Below are 21,993 nucleotides of genomic sequence, written 5' to 3' on the forward strand. Positions count from 1 at the left end.
TGTTACGGATTCTACACTAAAAGCTAACATTGTATAACCTTGTAGCCCTAGTGTGATTTAGCTCGTCATGCGGCCCTTTGTAACAAACTTGCCCATTCTGGTTTAAATGTGTAATTAAGGCAATAAGTGGAAAAGGATTTTCAAATGTAAAACCATTTTTTCAAACGTAATATCTGCATAATATGCCAATGGCAGTCTTGAAATTTTGTTTAAATAAAAAATAGAATTTAAAATTTTTAAATAAAAATAGAATTTATCAGCGGTGTTCATCCATTATGTCACAGTTGGGCGCACAAATGTTTGACGTATATATCGCAGCTGCAGTCTGGGGGAGTTTCTGCTGCTCTGTTTCGGAATAAAATTATTTTTGGTTGGCTGCATTATCTTGAAACTGATGCCTGGCCGCCCTAAACAGACACCGCGTAACGCAATATAATTTATGTTTATTGTCGCGTACAAAGTGCAGTGATGTGGTTCTAGTGATTAAAATTTTGAATTTTAACTGGACAAATTGATTAAATTACACAAATACTACAAAACTTTTCGCTTGCAATGGTAGAATATAATGGGCGATTATAAAACGAATTTGGTCTTTGAATATAATGCCACGTATCCCATATCTGTTTTTGCTTGCAATAACAAGCCAAGGAAAAGTTTTGGGATGTGTGTATGTCCATCAATGAATCCCGGAAAAAAACCCCCTGACAAAATACGCAACAGCCACAACCCTGTCCACTTATGTATTTGAACATATTTTAATATCTCCTGTTAGTTTCTAAGATCACCAAATGTACCAGGATTTATACAGCAAAATTATTATATTTAATTTAGTAATACAAATACAATTGTTTTAAATAGATAACATTAAATGACAAATTACTTTATTTTTGTGGCAACACTTGTGACTAAATAGGACAAAAGCAAATATTTGTGACTAAACACAATTACTCATTCTTTTATTTGAGCATAATTATAACAGAACAAGCAACTCGTGTTCTACAAATATAAATAGAATAAACCTTCAATAAATGCAATTTTTTATAGACAGTGGGATTTCATGTTCTTGCAACACCAATGCATTATGCAGCACCAGCAATGCTTCAGCATCATGCACATGCAATGAAGGTTACAGTGGCAATGGTGCAACATGCACTGACATAGATGAGTGTACAACCAGCAATCCATGCAGCGCAAATGCAAATTGCACCAACACAGATGGCAGTTACACCTGCTTATGCAATGCTGGCTACACGGGAACAGGAATTATTTGCACAGACTTGAATGAATGCAAATATGGAAGTCACAACTGTCCTGAAAACAGGTTTTGTAGCAACACAAATGGAGGCTTTAATTGTCTCTGTTCATGTAACTATTCTGGTGACACAACAAATTGCACACTGTTGGACGAATGCACTCTTGGTACAAACAAATGTGGATCCAATACAATATGCACAGATTCAACATCAGGTTATTCATGTCAATGCATTTCTGGATATTCTTTAAATTCATCAATTTGTTTGACAACAACATGTTCAGATATTAACGAGTGTAGTATTGGTTCAAATTCTTGTCATTTAAATGCGAATTGCACCAACACAGATGGTAGTTACACTTGTGCCTGCAAGACTGGTTATTCTGGGGATGGTTTCAATTGTTCAGATATTAATGAGTGTACTAATACTTCAAATTCTTGTGATTTAAATGCAAATTGCACCAACACAGATGGTAGTTACACTTGTGCTTGCAAGACTGGTTACACTGGTGATGGTTTTAATTGTTCAGATATTAATGAGTGTACTAATACCTCAAATTCTTGTCATTTAAATGCGAATTGCACAAACACAGATGGTAGTTACACTTGTGCCTGCAAGACTGGTTATTCTGGGGATGGTTTCAATTGTTCAGATATTAACGAGTGTAATATTGGTTCAAATTCTTGTGATTTAAATGCAAATTGCACCAACACAGATGGCAGTTACACTTGTGCTTGCAAGACTGGTTATTCTGGGGATGGTTTCAATTGTTTAAATATTAACGAGTGTGCTAATACTTCAAATTCCTGTGATTTAAATGCAAATTGCACCAACACAGATGGCAGTTACACTTGTGCTTGCAAGACTGGTTATTCTGGGGATGGTTTCAATTGTTCAGATATTAACGAGTGTAATATTGGTTCAAATTCATGTCACTCCAATGCAAATTGCACCAACACAGACGGTAGTTACACTTGTGCCTGCAAGACTGGTTATTCTGGTGATGGTTTTAATTGTTCAGATATTAACGAGTGTAATATTGGTTCAAATTCTTGTGATTTAAATGCAAATTGCACCAACACAGATGGTAGTTACACTTGTGCTTGCAAGACTGGTTACACTGGTGATGGTTTTAATTGTTCAGATATTAATGAGTGTACTAATACCTCAAATTCTTGTCATTTAAATGCGAATTGCACCAACACAGATGGTAGTTACACTTGTGCCTGCAAGACTGGTTATTCTGGGGATGGTTTCAATTGTTCAGATATTAACGAGTGTAATATTGGTTCAAATTCTTGTGATTTAAATGCAAATTGCACCAACACAGATGGCAGTTACACTTGTGCCTGCAAGACTGGTTACACTGGTGATGGTTTTAATTGTTCAGATATTAATGAGTGTACTAATACTTCAAATTCTTGTGATTTAAATGCAAATTGCACCAACACAGATGGCAGTTACACTTGTGCCTGCAAGACTGGTTATTCTGGGGATGGTTTCAATTGTTCAGATATTAATGAGTGTACTAACACTACAAATTCTTGTGATTTAAATGCAAATTGCACCAACACAGATGGTAGTTACACTTGTGCCTGCAAGACGGGTTATTCTGGGGATGGTTTCAATTGTTCAGATATTAACGAGTGTACTAATACTTCAAATTCTTGTGATTTAAATGCAAATTGCACCAACACAGATGGCAGTTACACTTGTGCCTGCAAGACTGGTTATTCTGGGGATGGTTTCAATTGTTCAGATATTAACGAGTGTACTAATACTTCAAATTCTTGTGATTTAAATGCAAATTGCACCAACACAGATGGCAGTTACACTTGTGCCTGCAAGACTGGTTATTCTGGGGATGGTTTCAATTGTTCAGATATTAACGAGTGTACTAATACTTCAAATTCTTGTGATTTAAATGCAAATTGCACCAACACAGATGGCAGTTACACTTGTGCCTGCAAGACTGGTTATTCTGGGGATGGTTTCAATTGTTCAGATATTAATGAGTGTACTAACACTTCAAATTCTTGTGATTTAAATGCAAATTGCACCAACACAGATGGTAGTTACACTTGTGCCTGCAAGACGGGTTATTCTGGGGATGGTTTCAATTGTTCAGATATTAACGAGTGTACTAATACTTCAAATTCTTGTGATTTAAATGCAAATTGCACCAACACAGATGGCAGTTACACTTGTGCCTGCAAGACGGGTTATTCTGGGGATGGTTTCAATTGTTCAGATATTAACGAGTGTACTAATACTTCAAATTCTTGTAATTCAAATGCGAATTGCACCAACACAGATGGCAGTTACACCTGTGCTTGCAAGACTGGTTATTCTGGGGATGGTTTCAATTGTTCAGATATTAACGAGTGTAATATTGGTTCAAATTCATGTCACTCCAATGCAAATTGCACCAACACAGACGGTAGTTACACTTGTGCCTGCAAGACTGGTTATTCTGGTGATGGTTTTAATTGTTCAGATATTAACGAGTGTAATATTGGTTCAAATTCTTGTGATTTAAATGCAAATTGCACCAACACAGATGGTAGTTACACTTGTGCTTGCAAGACTGGTTACACTGGTGATGGTTTTAATTGTTCAGATATTAATGAGTGTACTAATACCTCAAATTCTTGTCATTTAAATGCGAATTGCACCAACACAGATGGTAGTTACACTTGTGCCTGCAAGACTGGTTATTCTGGGGATGGTTTCAATTGTTCAGATATTAACGAGTGTAATATTGGTTCAAATTCTTGTGATTTAAATGCAAATTGCACCAACACAGATGGCAGTTACACTTGTGCCTGCAAGACTGGTTACACTGGTGATGGTTTTAATTGTTCAGATATTAATGAGTGTACTAATACTTCGAATTCTTGTGATTTAAATGCAAATTGCACCAACACAGATGGCAGTTACACTTGTGCCTGCAAGACTGGTTATTCTGGGGATGGTTTCAATTGTTCAGATATTAATGAGTGTACTAACACTACAAATTCTTGTGATTTAAATGCAAATTGCACCAACACAGATGGTAGTTACACTTGTGCCTGCAAGACGGGTTATTCTGGGGATGGTTTCAATTGTTCAGATATTAACGAGTGTACTAATACTTCAAATTCTTGTGATTTAAATGCAAATTGCACCAACACAGATGGCAGTTACACTTGTGCCTGCAAGACTGGTTATTCTGGGGATGGTTTCAATTGTTCAGATATTAACGAGTGTACTAATACTTCAAATTCTTGTGATTTAAATGCAAATTGCACCAACACAGATGGCAGTTACACTTGTGCCTGCAAGACTGGTTATTCTAGGGATGGTTTCAATTGTTCAGATATTAACGAGTGTACTAATACTTCAAATTCTTGTGATTTAAATGCAAATTGCACCAACACAGATGGCAGTTACACTTGTGCCTGCAAGACGGGTTATTCTGGGGATGGTTTCAATTGTTCAGATATTAACGAGTGTACTAATACTTCAAATTCTTGTAATTTAAATGCGAATTGCACCAACACAGATGGCAGTTACACCTGTGCTTGCAAGACTGGTTATTCTGGGGATGGTTTCAATTGTTCAGATATTAACGAGTGTACTAATACTTCAAATTCTTGTGATTTAAATGCAAATTGCACCAACACAGATGGTAGTTACACTTGTGCCTGCAAGACTGGTTATTCTGGGGATGGTTTCAATTGTTCAGATATTAACGAGTGTACTAATACTTCAAATTCTTGTAATTTAAATGCGAATTGCACCAACACAGATGGCAGTTACACTTGTGCCTGCAAGACTGGTTACACTGGTGATGGTTTTAATTGTTCAGATATTAATGAGTGTACTAATACTTCAAATTCTTGTGATTTAAATGCAAATTGCACCAACACAGATGGCAGTTACACTTGTGCCTGCAAGACTGGTTATTCTGGGGATGGTTTCAATTGTTCAGATATTAATGAGTGTACTAACACTACAAATTCTTGTGATTTAAATGCAAATTGCACCAACACAGATGGTAGTTACACTTGTGCCTGCAAGACGGGTTATTCTGGGGATGGTTTCAATTGTTCAGATATTAACGAGTGTACTAATACTTCAAATTCTTGTGATTTAAATGCAAATTGCACCAACACAGATGGCAGTTACACTTGTGCCTGCAAGACTGGTTATTCTGGGGATGGTTTCAATTGTTCAGATATTAACGAGTGTACTAATACTTCAAATTCTTGTGATTTAAATGCAAATTGCACCAACACAGATGGCAGTTACACTTGTGCCTGCAAGACTGGTTATTCTGGGGATGGTTTCAATTGTTCAGATATTAACGAGTGTACTAATACTTCAAATTCTTGTGATTTAAATGCAAATTGCACCAACACAGATGGCAGTTACACTTGTGCCTGCAAGACTGGTTATTCTGGGGATGGTTTCAATTGTTCAGATATTAATGAGTGTACTAACACTTCAAATTCTTGTGATTTAAATGCAAATTGCACCAACACAGATGGTAGTTACACTTGTGCCTGCAAGACGGGTTATTCTGGGGATGGTTTCAATTGTTCAGATATTAACGAGTGTACTAATACTTCAAATTCTTGTGATTTAAATGCAAATTGCACCAACACAGATGGCAGTTACACTTGTGCCTGCAAGACGGGTTATTCTGGGGATGGTTTCAATTGTTCAGATATTAACGAGTGTACTAATACTTCAAATTCTTGTAATTTAAATGCGAATTGCACCAACACAGATGGCAGTTACACCTGTGCTTGCAAGACTGGTTATTCTGGGGATGGTTTCAATTGTTCAGATATTAACGAGTGTAATATTGGTTCAAATTCATGTCACTCCAATGCAAATTGCACCAACACAGACGGTAGTTACACTTGTGCCTGCAAGACTGGTTATTCTGGTGATGGTTTTAATTGTTCAGATATTAACGAGTGTAATATTGGTTCAAATTCTTGTGATTTAAATGCAAATTGCACCAACACAGATGGTAGTTACACTTGTGCTTGCAAGACTGGTTACACTGGTGATGGTTTTAATTGTTCAGATATTAATGAGTGTACTAATACCTCAAATTCTTGTCATTTAAATGCGAATTGCACCAACACAGATGGTAGTTACACTTGTGCCTGCAAGACTGGTTATTCTGGGGATGGTTTCAATTGTTCAGATATTAACGAGTGTAATATTGGTTCAAATTCTTGTGATTTAAATGCAAATTGCACCAACACAGATGGCAGTTACACTTGTGCCTGCAAGACTGGTTACACTGGTGATGGTTTTAATTGTTCAGATATTAATGAGTGTACTAATACTTCAAATTCTTGTGATTTAAATGCAAATTGCACCAACACAGATGGCAGTTACACTTGTGCCTGCAAGACTGGTTATTCTGGGGATGGTTTCAATTGTTCAGATATTAATGAGTGTACTAACACTACAAATTCTTGTGATTTAAATGCAAATTGCACCAACACAGATGGCAGTTACACTTGTGCCTGCAAGACGGGTTATTCTGGGGATGGTTTCAATTGTTCAGATATTAACGAGTGTACTAATACTTCAAATTCTTGTGATTTAAATGCAAATTGCACCAACACAGATGGCAGTTACACTTGTGCCTGCAAGACTGGTTATTCTGGGGATGGTTTCAATTGTTCAGATATTAACGAGTGTACTAATACTTCAAATTCTTGTGATTTAAATGCAAATTGCACCAACACAGATGGCAGTTACACTTGTGCCTGCAAGACTGGTTATTCTGGGGATGGTTTCAATTGTTCAGATATTAACGAGTGTACTAATACTTCAAATTCTTGTGATTTAAATGCAAATTGCACCAACACAGATGGCAGTTACACTTGTGCCTGCAAGACGGGTTATTCTGGGGATGGTTTCAATTGTTCAGATATTAACGAGTGTACTAATACTTCAAATTCTTGTAATTTAAATGCGAATTGCACCAACACAGATGGCAGTTACACCTGTGCTTGCAAGACTGGTTATTCTGGGGATGGTTTCAATTGTTCAGATATTAACGAGTGTACTAATACTTCAAATTCTTGTGATTTAAATGCAAATTGCACCAACACAGATGGTAGTTACACTTGTGCCTGCAAGACTGGTTATTCTGGGGATGGTTTCAATTGTTCAGATATTAATGAGTGTACTAATACTTCAAATTCTTGTGATTTAAATGCAAATTGCACCAACACAGATGGTAGTTACACTTGTGCCTGCAAGACTGGTTATTCTGGGGATGGTTTCAATTGTTCAGATATTAACGAGTGTAATATTGGTTCAAATTCTTGTGATTTAAATGCAAATTGCACCAACACAGATGGTAGTTACACTTGTGCCTGCAAGACTGGTTATTCTGGGGATGGTTTCAATTGTTCAGATATTAACGAGTGTAATATTGGTTCAAATTCTTGTGATTTAAATGCAAATTGCACCAACACAGATGGCAGTTACACTTGTGCTTGCAAGACCGGTTACACTGGTGATGGTTTTAATTGTTCAGATATTAATGAGTGTACTAATACCTCGAATTCTTGTCATTTAAATGCGAATTGCACCAACACAGATGGTAGTTACACTTGTGCCTGCAAGACTGGTTATTCCGGGGATGGTTTCAATTGTTCAGATATTAACGAGTGTAATATTGGTTCAAATTCATGTCACTCCAATGCAAATTGCACCAACACAGACGGTAGTTACACTTGTGCCTGCAAGACTGGTTATTCTGGTGATGGTTTTAATTGTTCAGATATTAACGAGTGTAATATTGGTTCAAATTCTTGTGTTTTAAATGCAAATTGCACCAACACAGATGGTAGTTACACTTGTGCTTGCAAGACTGGTTACACTGGTGATGGTTTTAATTGTTCAGATATTAATGAGTGTACTACTACCTCAAATTCTTGTCATTTAAATGCGAATTGCACCAACACAGATGGTAGTTACACTTGTGCCTGCAAGACTGGTTATTCTGGGGATGGTTTCAATTGTTCAGATATTAATGAGTGTACTAATACTTCAAATTCTTGTGATTTAAATGCACATTGCACCAACACAGATGGTAGTTACACTTGTGCCTGCAAGACTGGTTATTCTGGGGATGGTTTCAATTGTTCAGATATTAACGAGTGTAATATTGGTTCAAATTCTTGTGATTTAAATGCAAATTGCACCAACACAGATGGTAGTTACACTTGTGCTTGCAAGACTGGTTACACTGGTGATGGTTTTAATTGTTCAGATATTAATGAGTGTACTAATACCTCAAATTCTTGTCATTTAAATGCGAATTGCACCAACACAAATGGTAGTTACACTTGTGCCTGCAAGACTGGTTATTCTGGGGATGGTTTCAATTGTTCAGATATTAACGAGTGTAATATTGGTTCAAATTCATGTCACTCCAATGCAAATTGCACCAACACAGACGGTAGTTACACTTGTGCCTGCAAGACTGGTTATTCTGGTGATGGTTTTAGTTGTTCAGATATTAACGAGTGTAATATTGGTTCAAATTCTTGTGATTTAAATGCAAATTGCACCAACACAGATGGTAGTTACACTTGTGCTTGCAAGACTGGTTACACTGGTGATGGTTTTAATTGTTCAGATATTAATGAGTGTATTAATACCTCAAATTCTTGTCATTTAAATGCGAATTGCACCAACACAGATGGTAGTTACACTTGTGCCTGCAAGACTGGTTATTCTGGGGATGGTTTCAATTGTTCAGATATTAACGAGTGTAATATTGGTTCAAATTCTTGTGATTTAAATGCAAATTGCACCAACACAGATGGCAGTTACACTTGTGCTTGCAAGACTGGTTATTCTGGGGATGGTTTCAATTGTTCAGATATTAACGAGTGTACTAATACTTCAAATTCCTGTGATTTAAATGCAAATTGCACCAACACAGATGGTAGTTACACTTGTGCCTGCAAGACTGGTTACACTGGTGATGGTTTTAATTGTTCAGATATTAATGAGTGTACTAATACTTCAAATTCTTGTCATTTAAATGCGAATTGCACCAACACAGATGGTAGTTACACTTGTGCCTGCAAGACTGGTTATTCTGGGGATGGTTTCAATTGTTCAGATATTAATGAATGTGTTAATACTTCAAATTCTTGTAATTCAAATGCAACTTGCACCAACACAGATGGCAGTTACACTTGTGCCTGCAAGACCGGTTATTCTGGTGACGGTTTCAGTTGTTCAGATATTAATGAGTGTACTAATTCATTAAATTTATGCCATTCAAATGCAACTTGCACCAACTCAGATGGCAGTTACACTTGTGCCTGCAAGACTGGTTATTCTGGTGATGGATACACTTGTTCAGATATAAATGAGTGTACTAATGCTTCAAATTTATGCCATTCAAATGCAACTTGTACCAACACAGATGGTAGTTACACTTGTGCCTGCAAGACCGGTTATTCTGGTGATGGTTACACTTGTTCAGATATAAATGAGTGTAATAATGCTTCAAATTTATGCCATTCAAATGCAACTTGCACCAACACAGATGGTAGTTACACTTGTGCCTGCAAGACCGGTTATTCTGGTGATGGTTACACTTGTTCAGATATAAATGAGTGTAATAATGCTTCAAATTTATGCCATTCAAATGCAACTTGCACCAACACAGATGGTGGTTACACTTGTGCCTGCAAGACCGGTTATTCTGGTGATGGTTACACTTGTTCAGATATTAATGAGTGTACTAATTCTTCAAATTTATGCCATTCAAATGCAACTTGCACCAACACAGACGGTAGTTACACTTGTGCCTGCAAGACGGGTTATTCTGGTGATGGTTACACTTGTTCGGAAATAAATGAGTGTACTAATGCTTCAAATTTATGCCATTCAAATGCAACTTGCACCAACACAGATGGTAGTTACACTTGTGCCTGCAAGACCGGTTATTCCGGTGATGGTTACACTTGTTCAGATATTAATGAGTGTACTAATGCTTCAAATTTATGCCATTCAAATGCAACTTGCACCAACACAGATGGTAGTTACACTTGTGCCTGCAAGACTGGTTATTCTGGTGATGGTTACACTTGTTCAGATATAAATGAGTGTACTAATACCTCAAATTCTTGTCATTTAAATGCGAATTGCACCAACACAGATGGTAGTTACACTTGTGCCTGCAAGACTGGTTATTCTGGGGATGGTTTCAATTGTTCAGATATTAACGAGTGTAATATTGGTTCAAATTTTTGTGATTTAAATGCAAATTGCACCAACACAGATGGCAGTTACACTTGTGCTTGCAAGACTGGTTATACTGGGGATGGTTTCAATTGTTCAGATATTAACGAGTGTACTAATACATCAAATTCCTGTGATTTAAATGCAAATTGCACCAACACAGATGGTAGTTACACTTGTGCCTGCAAGACCGGTTATTCTGGTGATGGTTACACTTGTTCAGATATTAATGAGTGTACTAATACTTCAAATTCTTGTCATTTAAATGCGAATTGCACCAACACAGATGGTAGTTACACTTGTGCCTGCAAGACCGGTTATTCTGGGGATGGTTTCAATTGTTCAGATATTAATGAGTGTACTAATGCTTCAAATTCTTGTAATTCAAATGCAACTTGCACCAACACAGATGGCAGTTACACTTGTGCCTGCAAGACCGGTTATTCTGGTGACGGTTTCAGTTGTTCAGATATTAACGAGTGTACTAATGTTTCAAATTTATGTCATTCAAATGCAACTTGCACCAACACAGATGGTAGTTACACTTGTGCCTGCGAGACCGGTTATTCTGGTGATGGTTACACTTGTTCAGATATAAATGAGTGTACTAATGCTTCAAATTTATGCCATTCAAATGCAACTTGCACCAATACAGATGGTAGTTACACTTGTGCCTGCAAGACTGGTTATTCTGGTGATGGTTACACTTGTTCAGATATTAATGAGTGCACCAATACTTCAAATTCTTGTCATTCAAATGCAAATTGCACCAACACAGATGGTAGTTACACTTGTGCCTGCAAGACTGGTTATACTGGCGATGGTTTCAATTGTTCAGGTATTTTAAAATAAATATTTAATGTTTAGCTTGAATGCTGAGTGTTTATGACTAATGATTATCTATTGTTTTTCAGTAATTATTACACCGGTCTTGTTCATTGAAAGCATAAGTAATGTATCATTTATTGTGAGATTTTTGGCATTTGATGCAAGATTCATTCAAGAGGTATTGCTTGTGTTATTCTTTTTTAATATTGATATCTGATTTTAATTTGTTTTAGTTTTGTGTATTTAAAGGATTAAATAATTGTTTTGTTTGAATTGCTTTTTTGTTATTTTTTTTTTGTAAAATTAACTTCCATTTCATTCCATTTAGTTTTGTGATAACCATTTCGTCAAAACTGTAAGATCTGGTTAAACTTTTTAGATGTAATATTTTATTAAAGCTATATGTAGGAATTGAGGCTTATGTTACTTAATTGAGTCTAGAGTTCAATTGCTTGCACATTACCAAGTTCTGAAGTGCTAAGTATATTGTAGATATTTAAGGGGAAATGTCATGGCGTATTGTGGGTGATGATAGACATGACATCCTTGTCACTTTATTTGGTTTGATGGATGGTTGATTAAAAAACAGTTGTATTGTTCAAAGTTCAACCGGAGTGTTGTCAAACCAACTGCTCAGCCATAAGTTTACAAAGCGGTCTTGTGTTGTAAAATTAAAATTCTAAAATTTACAACTTTGTATTTAAAAAAAAATAAAATGTAGTTTTACCTAATACACCGAAAGCCATTGCAGACTCGCCGAATCTGTCGATCAATGATGCAAGAAGGAAAGGCTAGAAAAACAACTAGCCTGCAGTGAGGTTGAACTCACGACCTCCGGTCATACCGGGACCGTCGTTCTACACACTGAGCTCGAGAAACAGCCATACGCCGTGCTTGCGTATGGCTTGCGTACAGGATGAGAAAGCATTGGCGTATGGTTGTTTTTCGACTACTCTCTGAACCTGCATAGCTCAGTTTGTAGAGCGACGGTCGCGGTATGACCGAAGTTGTTAGTTTGAACCTCACTGCAGGCTAGTTGGTTTTCTAGCCTGCCCTGCTTGCATCATTGATCGACAAAATAAGTTAATATGCAATGGCTTTCGGTGTACTAATTATTCGTAAGCTGTAATCGTTGGTCAAAAAGCAGCTTCAGAAGGGCCAGATCTCAGTTGTTAACACACATATGTATGTGCATGTTTCATTGAATAGTTTCGCCTAATTTTGTTTTTTCAGATTGCCATTGCGAATCTTGCGACTGGTTTAATTGCTTTCTATAATTCAAATGGTGCGAGTGTTTTTGTGGTTAATTTAACACCTGCAACCAATTACTCTATCATTGCATCAGTGGTCGGCCATGCAATCACCAGTGACATGAAGTTTCAAATTACGAGTAGGAATACAAACTCTTGTTAAAAAACGTTTAATATTATAGTTGCTGTAAATATGCTGTTTCTAACAGGCATAGTATGCGGCAAATGAGCTCTTCTGGCATATATTTGCTTGTTCAACGTTTCGGCTAACTATACGGAAAGCCTTCATCATGGAATGACATACATGGCCAACAAGACGCATAAAGGCTTTTCGTATAGTTAGCAGAAACGTAGGACCAGTAAATATATGCCAAGAGAGCTTATTTTCAGTATAGTTGCTGTAAATTTTGTAAAGTCCGGTCTGTTCTACAGTTACCTTAACACTTTCTTAAAAGAGCTTTTGAATAAGTAATTAGGTTTGTCAAAACATATAACATAAACCAAAAGATTCTGTTTAGAAGTTTTAATATATTTACTTAGTTAATGCTTACTTTGAAAAGAAATTGAAAGACAAAATGTTTAGATTTTTGTCTTTTCAAAATAAAATTTTGAATTTTTGAAAGTTGGTTTTGTAGATTTATTGTTAAACAATTTTTTTTATTATTATTTTATTCAGGAAATAAAATCAGTTATTTTTTGCTAGTTCTGCGGTTAAAGAAGCGTAGTATTTTGTAAAGAGATCTTATGCCGTAAAGTGGATATAATATATTAACATTTAAGACATAATCAGTTCAATAGTTGTGCCACTTGTAACTGTATTTTACTAAAAAATGTAAAATTTATATAAACTACACAAATACAAAGAATTTATATTCAAAATTCTGTATTATGCAAAACTTTGTTATAGATATAGTACTATGATTAAACGAAGCTTCTGAGATTTCAACATGTTAAATGTTTTTTCAGCCCCAGGTAATGTGATTGGATTTGAAACCAGTTTTGTCGGCAGCAGCTATTGTGTGGTTAGCTGGAATGCTACAGAGGGGGCTGTAACTTACCAGTTGATTGTGATTCTTAAGTCTGCACGTAGAAAGAGGGCGACTGAACTGGTAAATATACATTCCAGGATTCAGTTTAGGCTTTTAGAACCAATTAACCTTAACTGTGTTTGTCCTTACAGGTAAAATCCAGGCGGTACTGTTGACAAATTGTCTTGTAAATCTAATTTACTAGTTGTAGCACCTATTGATTACTACTTTAATCTGAAATCACTAGCTTGAGTAAAATTACCTTTTCGCAATCGATTAAAGATAATCAGGATTTTTATATGTCAATTTTGCAGCTCGAAAATTCTTCATGCAATATCCCCGGAAGTAAACAAGATATCGATCAGAAATTTTTACACAATACTCAAAGCAAACTAACTTTTATCCAAAAAAATTATTAAAATAATAATGTTAGAATTTTGGTAATGAAAGTTTGATTTTTGTAATTTTTTCCTGGTTTTGAAAAATTTAAACCTGCCAAATCAAAGTTTGTTTCTTTTAAACAGCAGTTTCATGGAAATGATTCCTTGAAATATAATAATTGGTGTCCCAGTTTTATCGGTTAAACCTTTCCTTCTTCACAACAGAGACTTACAGTAGCAAACTCAACATCAAAGAACATAACCGGTATACAAGAAGGATCCTCGTACGATATTTCAGTCTCTGCTGTGAACAAGGGTGGTACAGGCCCTCAAACCACAATAGCCTTGACAACAAGTAAGATTAAATACAGGGTTGCCAGATAGAAAAAATAAAAAAGCCAAAATTACTCTAAAAAAAGGCCAAAAAAGCCAAATCTACTACAAACTCTAAGAAGCCTATGTTTTTCCTTAAATAAATAAAAAATGCCATAAATGGTCATGCTGGTACATTGAATTTCTCTTTTTGTGGCAAATTTTTTTCATTTTTTGTAAATTTTTCTTGGCAATTTTTTTCTCTTTGTGTAATTTTTCTGTTTTTGCGTTAGTTTGATATCTTCTTAACATAACACTCATGGCATTTTTGAAAAAAACGAAAAAGGCCTAAAAAAGCCAAATTTCATTTGGATATTTTTTTTTAAATAAAATCCAAAGAGGTTCAAAAAAGCCTAAATTTTCAAATTTGGCTTTAAAAAATCCTAACTGGCAACCCTGTTTAAATATGGTAGTTTCTCATTGGTCGGTTTGAATTGTTAATCTGACGTCACGTTTATTTCTTGTCACGTTTGTCAATAAAAACGTACAAAACAAACTACCCAAGAAATTAAATACAAACTGTATATGTTAACGTGAAACCAGGTGCTGTTGTTGCAAACGGTTTAGTTGTTGATTGCTAACGTGACTAGAAAAGCTGTGGCCGCCAAAAAGAGTCTTTTTATTTTAGTATATAAGCTGGCTAACTCATTCTAGTTTTACTTATTAATCCTGATGAGATCAGCTGGTATCTGCTGCCGAAACCTCGTTTTATGCTTCGTTTACACCAGAAGGCGATTTCTATATATTGATATTATTAAAAGTTTAAACTCATTAAAATTATAAAAAAATCATGGCCCGTTTAAAAAACACCGTCAAGCACCTTTTATGTCAAAGGTTTAGACCAGGAATGTCCAACATTTTATTATAGTGGGCCGCATTGACACTTGAAATAATTTAATGGGCCGCAGAACCTATTAAGTTTCAAAATTAAGTATTGTTCTTTAGAGTTATAACGGGCCTTTATAGTTATATATATATATTTTATCAGTGCGCCCCTAAAGGCTGACTGGTACATTTTAATTAGGCTAATATTGAACGTTTAAAATACTACTTGGGAGTGAAAATGACTAGCGGGCCGCACAAAAATATCAGGCGGGCCGCAGGTTGGACATCCCTGGTTTAGACATTTCCTTTGTCTTTACAGGGCCTGGAGCATTAGATGAGATAATCAACGACTTTTACAATTGTACTTCGTTGAAAGTTTCATGGCTTGGAATTACTGGGGCCCTGACCTACTCCATTGAACTTACAACGATAGGCTACACCAGTACATACCTAACTAACGGTAATTACTGAAATTATTACTTCTTAGTATTTCAGTATAGTGCACCTAACAATCAAGTGCCTTTCAAATTAAAATTATTAGGCTTCATAGCACTTTGTGTACTTGAAGATGATTGTATATTTATCTGCCGTATTTATTGTAAATATCATCATTTTCCTTTTCTACCCTTTAAAAAGATATGCGTATTGAATTTTCACTCTTCTCTTTGAAAAGTAGATTATACCAAAGTTCTGGCCTTTAAATCAAGTTATGCTAAATTAAACCTTAATTTTAAGTCAGGGGTAAAAAATACCAATTACAACTCCATATAAGTTTGCGTATAATTTTGATATACAATGTAAGTGTATTTCCTGATGATCAGATCTTAAATTATTTTAACATCAACTATGGTATTTTTAAAAGTAACAAGTAAGCAAATAACCTTGCACATTAAGTAGGAAGAAAATCAAAGCCCACACGGAAGTAAAAAAGCCCACGCGGAAGTATTGAACGTTTCGAATAATTATTTATTGATTTTCAACATTCTTATTGGGTTTTTCTTCTTACTATGTCTGACTACAACCTCCAACCATTATGCTCCAAACTTACACATTCACTTTTTACCAAAATTTCAGTTAATAGTAGTGCTGTTCCTAAAGTGTTGTTCCCTGTTAATTGTTTGTACACCGAATCGCTTTACTAAAATGTTATCCATAGATTTACTATAATGTTATCAATGATGCAAGCAGGGCAGGTAAGAAAAACAACTTGCCTGCAGTGAGGTTCGATCTCACGACCTCCGGTCATACCGGGACCGTTGCTCAACCAACTGAACTTCTTAGAAGGGCTAGATTACAGCTGTTGAACAAATGCGTGTGTCTGTCTTTAATTTTGATACGTAAGCCGCAATCGTTAGTCAAAATGCAACTTTAGAAGGGCTAGATGACAGTTATTGAACCTATGTGTGCATCATTCATTGACTGTTAATTGTTTTGTTATTTTGTCTAGGAACTACCTGGGAATGGAATGACCTGAGTAACTGCTTGAACTACACAATATCAATATCTGCTTGTAATTCATTGTGTGGTTCTCTAACTAACCTTGTGTTGACTCCAAGTAAGTGACGGCTTTGTAGAAAGGACATGGCCATTTCATCTGATATCAATATTTATGAAACTTTAAACGAACATAGTAAAAATATCAAGTAGGTAGTGTTTTTAACGTTTCGAGTCATTTTCAACATCGATGTTAAATCTTATGTTGAAATGAATAAAAAGATACTCGAAACGTTCAAATGCTACCTACGTCTATATGGTATTTGGCATTGATAAAATCCTTGTCCGTGTTTTTTCAAAATAAAATATAATTATGCGTCCTGACGGCAGACCCCAAGCAACAAAATTACTTTGAAAAGGTAAATCATCACAGAAAGGTCGATATAAAACGAATACAGACATAATAAAAATAAATAATATGCAGCGAAGTTTATTAACATTGGTTCACTCGTTTAATTCCATTCACCCAGTTGGGTTGAGTTTAAAACTAAAACCTTTTTATTAATTTTTTTATTAAGGTTTTAACGGTTTTTGTTAATTGGTACATGGACTCCAGCAGTCTAAGAACGGGTTAATTTTAAATGGCACAAAATCCACTTAAAATCACAAAGATATTGAACCTCAGACCTGATATCAGCTTCCATTCAATATAGGGCACACACCAAGGAATTTCTTATGTTTTCTTATTTCAGATTGCTGCCATAAAGATGCGCTTTGTCTGAACTGTTCTATGGGTTTTCAATGCAGATGTAGAGACGGTCTTAAAGGAAACGGTACTTTCTGCGAGGATATTGACGAATGTAGCGATGTTAGTTACACATCGCGCTACAACGCTACTTGTAGCTCGATAACAGAGAGCTCGGTCGTGCTTCTAAACTCGAACTCAACAGATTGCGACAAAAATGCAACTTGTAGCAACATTTATTCCACATTTGAGTGCGTTTGTGAAAGTGGATTTACTGGGGATGGTTACAGTTGCTATGATATAGTTGAGTGTGACAATTTGCCTTCAGACAATGCTTCGAAATGCGAGAACACAGTAGGAAGTTACATATGTAGCTGCAACGAAGGTTTTACTGGTGACACCTGTAACTGTACAGATATTAATGAGTGCGAACTGTTACCTTCTGTTTGCCCGAGTAATTCGGAATGTACAAACACATTAGGCAGCTATGAATGCTCATGTTTAAGCGGTTTTAACGGTACTAACTGTACAGATATAAACGAATGCCTAACTAACCCATGCCCACCATTTTCAAACTGTACTAACTTACCAGGCAATTATACTTGCAACTGCTGGAAAAATTTCAAACAAAACGGTTCGGTTTGTGACGACATAAACGAATGTAACAATGCCTCTAACTTATGTCACAGTAACGCCGATTGTTTTAACACAAACGGCAGTTACTGGTGCCAATGTAGACCTGGCTATTCAGGCAACGGGACGAAATGCTGGCAAATCTGCGGCCCTGGTCTTTGCCACGAGTTTGCAAACTGTACAGACGAACCTGAGGGTTACAGGTGCGAGTGCATAGCTGGGTATGAAGGCAATGGAACAGATTGTAAAGCAATTGACTATTGTGCTAGTAACGACTGTCACTTAAATGCAACCTGTACCAGTTTGAGCAGCAGTTTTAAATGCACCTGTGATGATAATTTCGTCGGAAATGGAACTTATTGTGCCGAAATTGACTGCAAAGTCAACTCTAGCTTGTGTCACGAAAACGCTTCTTGTGTTGAATCGAACTTTAAGAACGTTTGTCGCTGCAAAGATTTTTTCACGCCAAATGGAAGTGATTGTGTTCATTTCTGCACTGAAGGAATTCACAATTGCCATGAGAACGCTGAATGCATAAACCAGGAGACCACATTTACTTGCAGATGCTTGGAAGGTTTTTCTGGCGATGGCGTCCAGTGTAGAACACTTACAGGCTCCTCTGGTAAGAATCACAAAAAATAAGCTTTTAAAGAAATTTACCACCAAGACGTAGTAAGTATATCAAAAAACAAACAGAAGTAGTGGCATTTTGAAAGTTTCGTATAAATTTTTGAATAAAGAGCTATTGGCAACGTTTAATATACTATCTACTTCTGTATGGGCTTTGATATTCTTACCACAACCTCAAACCATTATACCACCAAGAGTTTCTCAAAGGGTTAAAAATAAGCAATACAACTTTATTTATAAACATAACAATGTAGTTACGCCAAACACTAAAAATAGTTGCAAAATGTAAAGAACATTGTTTAAGTAATGCAATATTAAAAACACCATAAACTTATGTACAGTACACTGTGCACGGTTAAATGTAGCTTATTAATGAAAATCGAAGCCAAAAAGGTCGAGTAAACCGACATCATAAAAAAAGACCCTTTCGGCACTCGTATCATCATTAGTTAATGTGACCTAAATATACGCGTCCCACCTTTTATAAGTAAAATTTGGATTTTATTTCAGTCACATTATAATAATGATACAAGTGCTAATCAATACGTCCTTACTTGACCTTCTTGGCCTTGACATTCATTTTTAAAACACGGTAAGACCAATAACAGACATTCTTGGTAGAGGAGTAATGAGAATATCAAAGCCCATGCAGAAGCAGGTAGCATCTTGAACGTTTCAAATAACCCTGATTTCATTTTCAACCCTATAAACAGTTATTCGAAACGTTCAAGATGATACCTACTTCTGTATGGGCTTTGATATTCTTATTACGTCTTACTACAACCTCCAACCATTACGCTCCAAAGTTGGTACAGGCGTATACCTTTTAAGACATTTTAATACCACAATATTTACCTACTTAGTTAAACGGTTTATTATTGAGTTACTTATAATATTCCAAAACCTGCATTGTAACATAAAAAAATCGTGTGTCATAGAACAGAGAATGCAACACAGCTAGGGAATGACTAGATATTTATAAACCTACTTTATAATAGTTTTTACTTGATCAACTGAATGTTGTTTTTTAGTTTGGTGGATCGTCCTAATTGTACTGGCAGTCGTCATTCTAATCGCTGTCTTGATCTGCTTTGCTTTTAAAAGAAGGGTAAGCGGTAGAAATATATGGTAATAGCGGATCGGGGCCAACACTCCATTTTAAGTAGTAGTATCGGTACTCGTCCGATACTAGGGCGGTATCGGTACTCGTCCGATACTAGGGCGGTATCGGTACTCGTCCGATACTATGGTATCGGTACTCGTCCCATACTAGGGCGGTATCGGTACTCGTCCGATACTAGGGCGGTATCGGTACTCGTCCGATACTATAGTATCGGTACTCGTCCGATACAAGGGTGGTATCGGTGCCGATCCGATATTAAATAAATGTACGAATTTTGTACATAATTTGCGACTTTATGTTTTGCATTTAAACAATTCCACCTTGAAATACAAATTTCCTAAAAAAATGTTAGGTTTACCAATTGAAGGTAACTAAACTTTTTTTTGCTCAAACAATTTCGGCTCCATCACCTGGTAGTGGTGACGTCATTTGGTATTGGATGGGATCGCTTTACCTATAGGTACTTACGATGCCAGTATATATATGATCCTGGTTTCTCGCGGGTTTTTAAACTTTGAGTTTTATGGCTAAATAATAAGCTTATTCTCGTTAAACTACGCGGACTTATTTTTTTGCGATTTTTTTAGAACGAGGGGATCTATTCACCACCCGAAGCGCCAAAGAGCAGCTGGTTTCGAGCCAACCCGAAGTTTTTGAGCACTTTTGATGACGTACCTGATGAAAATTCATCCGGGGTCGTGGCTGATGACCTTGGCAGTCAATCGGATGACCTTGACACACGGCATGGCCACAATGTGCCTAACGTTGAAAGAAGATAACAAATAACAAAGTAATGTCCTTGTTTTTGGCTTTAGAGTAAAGGTTGTAGAGTAACAGCCTCTACGACAGACCAGCACTAACTTAAAATGGTACAAAGGCCATAAATAGCAGAAAGAAACTTTGAGGGCCGCATACTGAAGTTAAATTATTTCTACTTATAACTCTTGTACGATCCAACTGCATTCAGTGATTTGTGGCCAAACATTCACACAAAAATATTTTATGAAATCTTACACCAAAATTCTGCTGTTGTATATGGCAAAAAGGTCTTTTTTCATTAAAACTTTATTAGGATGTATTGCATGCAAAATGACGTCACGTCTCTTGAAATGTGCATTTAACGTTTTCAAATGAATTCGTGCGCAAACATACAGCTGAAATTAAGAGACTTACAAATTTTTCATGATAGCTGCTTTGTTATTATGCGTTATTCGCAAATTTTCTTTGTACTTCATATTATTGCCACTTGCTAAAATCATTTAACGTTCTTATATCGCCTTAGCTTACTATATGCAGTATTCAAATTATGCTTAGTATATGTTTTTGCGCTATATTGTAGCATTTATCACTACGTGCACAATCAATCTTCACATTATATGCATTAATGTATATGTTACGCCATTGTTATTTGACTATATTGTGAGCAAAACTGTGTCTGTGGGGAACAACTTTTTTTATGGGAATAAATAATATTCTTCTGATTGGAGAAGTGTATTAGCAACATTGACATTTAACATTGATTAGCTTTTGTCCAAAGTTACCTAATCAAGTTAATCTTTGGGTGCACTATACACGTATCTGTAATATAACTTGAAGATAAATAACAAAGCCAAATAGGTTATGTAAATTGATATAATCTTCAAAAGACTTTTTAATATAGTAGCAAATCTAACTGATGATGATACGAGTACGTTTTGAAACATCTTCTGTAAGATCTACTTGTAATTTATATTCAATTTAATGTTTACTAAAACAATTTTTATTAAATCCATCAAATATGGCTAGCACTTCAGATTTATTTTAATATTTAATTCCTAGTAAAAGTATAGTGACTCAAAACATAAAACTTACACTTTTGATTATTCAGATGAAAAAATATCAAGTGGACAAGTAGAAGGGGACCCAATGAATCATCACACCAACTTGATAAGATTGAGGACAGCATAAAAACAAGTGTTGAACAACGACAGGCACTTAAGCTGATGAATGTAAAAATACATGTTTTAATAGAGGATTCTTAAACTAGCTCAGAGTTGCCACACAATTTTGTGAAAAAAAAAATAGAAAAAATTTTTAAAACTTTCCCCCCAAAAAAATCTAGGTTTTCAAAGCCGCAAAAAAGATGTTTTGTTTTTTCTTGCACTCTTTTAAACACATGACCTAAACTGCTTTTAAAATACTTTTGGAAAAACATGGAATTTTTTTAA

At 35.8% G+C, this 21,993-nt stretch overlaps 1 protein-coding gene across 1 annotated transcript in view; it reads left to right on the forward strand.

Annotated features, from left to right (window-relative positions):
• Positions 1–21,280, forward strand: part of LOC146157599 (uncharacterized) — a 34,892-nt gene extending 13,612 nt beyond the window's left edge. Inside the window, exons 10-20 of the mRNA XM_083388271.1 lie at positions 1,045–11,376; positions 11,453–11,544; positions 12,600–12,756; positions 13,583–13,725; positions 14,250–14,396; positions 14,810–14,819; positions 15,541–15,681; positions 16,669–16,776; positions 17,408–18,655; positions 19,695–19,771; positions 20,374–21,280. Coding sequence (XP_083244397.1) covers positions 1,045–11,376; positions 11,453–11,544; positions 12,600–12,756; positions 13,583–13,725; positions 14,250–14,396; positions 14,810–14,819; positions 15,541–15,681; positions 16,669–16,776; positions 17,408–18,655; positions 19,695–19,771; positions 20,374–20,565 — 12,647 coding nt within the window. The 3' untranslated portion in view covers positions 20,566–21,280. The remainder of the gene's footprint in view (positions 1–1,044; positions 11,377–11,452; positions 11,545–12,599; positions 12,757–13,582; positions 13,726–14,249; positions 14,397–14,809; positions 14,820–15,540; positions 15,682–16,668; positions 16,777–17,407; positions 18,656–19,694; positions 19,772–20,373) is intronic.
• The last annotated feature ends 713 nt before the right edge of the window (positions 21,281–21,993 follow it).

The sequence above is a fragment of the Ascidiella aspersa genome, chromosome 4 (assembly GCF_963924565.1).
Source record: "Ascidiella aspersa chromosome 4, kaAscAspe10.2, whole genome shotgun sequence".
Classification (NCBI taxonomy): Eukaryota; Metazoa; Chordata; class Ascidiacea; order Phlebobranchia; family Ascidiidae; genus Ascidiella; species Ascidiella aspersa.